The sequence below is a fragment of the Kryptolebias marmoratus genome, linkage group LG5 (genome assembly GCF_001649575.2).
Source record: "Kryptolebias marmoratus isolate JLee-2015 linkage group LG5, ASM164957v2, whole genome shotgun sequence".
NCBI lineage: Eukaryota > Metazoa > Chordata > Actinopteri > Cyprinodontiformes > Rivulidae > Kryptolebias > Kryptolebias marmoratus.
In genome coordinates this window covers 25,937,144-25,939,211 of record NC_051434.1, presented here as the reverse complement: position 1 = coordinate 25,939,211, position 2,068 = coordinate 25,937,144, and the positions used below count along the sequence as shown (strand labels likewise).

The window sequence follows — 2,068 nt, the reverse complement described above, 5'->3', positions numbered from 1 at the left end:
AGGCTCTGCCTCCTGAATGGAAGACGTGCCGGTAGGATTAAGGAGGTCTTCGAAGTATTCGGCCCACCGACCCACAACGTCCCGAGTTGAGGTCAGAAGCACACCACCCTCACTATAAACAGTGTTGGTGCTGCACCGCTTTCCCCTCCTGTGTGCTGTGTGTGTGCACAACTAGAGGGCCAAAAATATTTTTATTCACATTTGTTTGTCAGAGTTGAGTTCCTAAGCAGAATTTATATGGGCGTTCATTGTATCAACTGACAAAGAGATGAACAGAAATCACTCTATATTCTAAGGAGAACATAGATGATCATAAAAGATAAATGTGAATCCAGGCCAGTAAAAAGACTAACTGGGGTTCAGCAGCATTCAGGTTTACACAGTGCATTTCAAAATGTAAAATCTCTGTCATAAAATCTGTCTCTTAAAGCAGCAGAGGACAATGTTCCATTATCTGAGGGATGGTTTCCACACAGATGTTTCTTTACTTGAATAAAACTACACTTCCTAAAGGTGTCAGACCCACATATGTCAGAGCATTTATTTTCAATTACAAAAAAAACTTGGAATTCTTTTAAAACTCATGTTGATGTTTAATCAACTCATCAAACTCACAATCTTTGGACATTCCCACTGCAAAGCACTTCTGGAGGCGGCAGTACTGACAGCGATTCCTCGTCACCTTGTTGATGATGCAGTTCTTGTCCCGATGGCATGTGTACACCATGTTCTTCTGGATGCTTCGTCGAAAAAAGCCCTGAGGACAGAAAATAAGGAGAGGTGAGGTGGAAAAGGGACTTCATAAAAAGTAGACTCCCAAGATGTTAAACTTTATTGTGTGACTGCTGACTTAGGAATAATAATATTATTATATTCCAACTGATAGATTCTTCTATACATTTTTCCTCATGGTACTACTTCAGCATACCTTCAATTTCAACCATTCAGTTAACAAAATGTTAAGTTTGTTCAAGACATTATGGCTTTGATTTTTGACTTTTGTAATGTTCAGACTTTTTAAAATATTTAACTTGCAGCTTTTGTTTCCATTAAATGAATGGAGGTTTATATGTTCGCAAACTTTAGAGTTTAAGTTTTTGTTTTGCTAATTTTAGGTTTTAGCAACTATCGTGCTAAACTTTGCATTTAGTTCCTGTTTTGCCAATTTTAGCTTTTATTTACACCTGTGCTTAGTTTTAAGCTACTGTTTAGTGGGTTTTAGTTACTGTTTTATTAATTTTAGTTTTTAGCTACTATCTGCCAAAATTTATCTTTTAACTACTCTTGTGCTTATCTTATATTGAGGTTACTGCTGTGCTAATTTGAAGTTTCAGTTGATGTTATGTTGATTTTAATTATTAACTAATCTTTTATTGGCTTTTTCTTGACTACTGCTTTTCTTATTTTAGCACTGGGCTATAATTTTGCAAATTTTCTTTTTTAACTATTGCTTTGTCAAATTTAGCTTTTGTTCTTCTTGTTTCAATTTAAAGAATTCAGTTCTAGCTTCTTTGGCAAATTTCAGCAGTCATTCAGAACTTATCCATTTTTTTTTTTCCCTGGTGGAAGGCGGACGTATTCTTCTCTCTGTCTTCTCGTGCCCCCTCCCCCTCCCCCTTTTCAAAGCCTCTTTTTACATATTTTCCTAAATTTAAGGAATATGGATCTGGTCAGCTGGTCTCTCAACGCAATTGATCAAATTCTCTCTCGACCGGGTGAAGGAGAGTCCAGTCTCGAGATATGTCTCGCTGGGTATACGGTGGATTCCTGGCAGGAGTGGAAGACTGTGTACCTACCGACGTGGAGGTTCCTTACATATTTGGGTTTCTGATAACAGGATTTCTGCTGTTTGGACCAGGCAGTTACCTGGATTATCAGCAAATTCGTGGATGGGTTCACGGATCGACCAGCACTCAGACTGTGATGAACAAGAGCGAAATTGCAAACTACTCCGAACTGGCTGATATTCCATCAACAAAGACAATGGCCTCTGGACTAAATGCAATTTCTGGACTCAGAATATGGAAAAGGTTAAAATCTTGGAGAAGCTGCTCATTTCAGAACAACA

At 38.1% G+C, this 2,068-nt stretch overlaps 1 protein-coding gene across 1 annotated transcript in view; it reads right to left on the bottom strand.

The window, feature by feature from the left end:
* LOC108246978 (retinoic acid receptor beta) overlaps positions 1-2,068 on the bottom strand; it is a 223,651-nt gene that overhangs the window by 136,109 nt on the left and 85,474 nt on the right. The window contains exon 3 of the mRNA XM_037975733.1: positions 616-757. Within this exon, the coding sequence (XP_037831661.1) occupies positions 616-757 (142 nt within the window). The remainder of the gene's footprint in view (positions 1-615; positions 758-2,068) is intronic.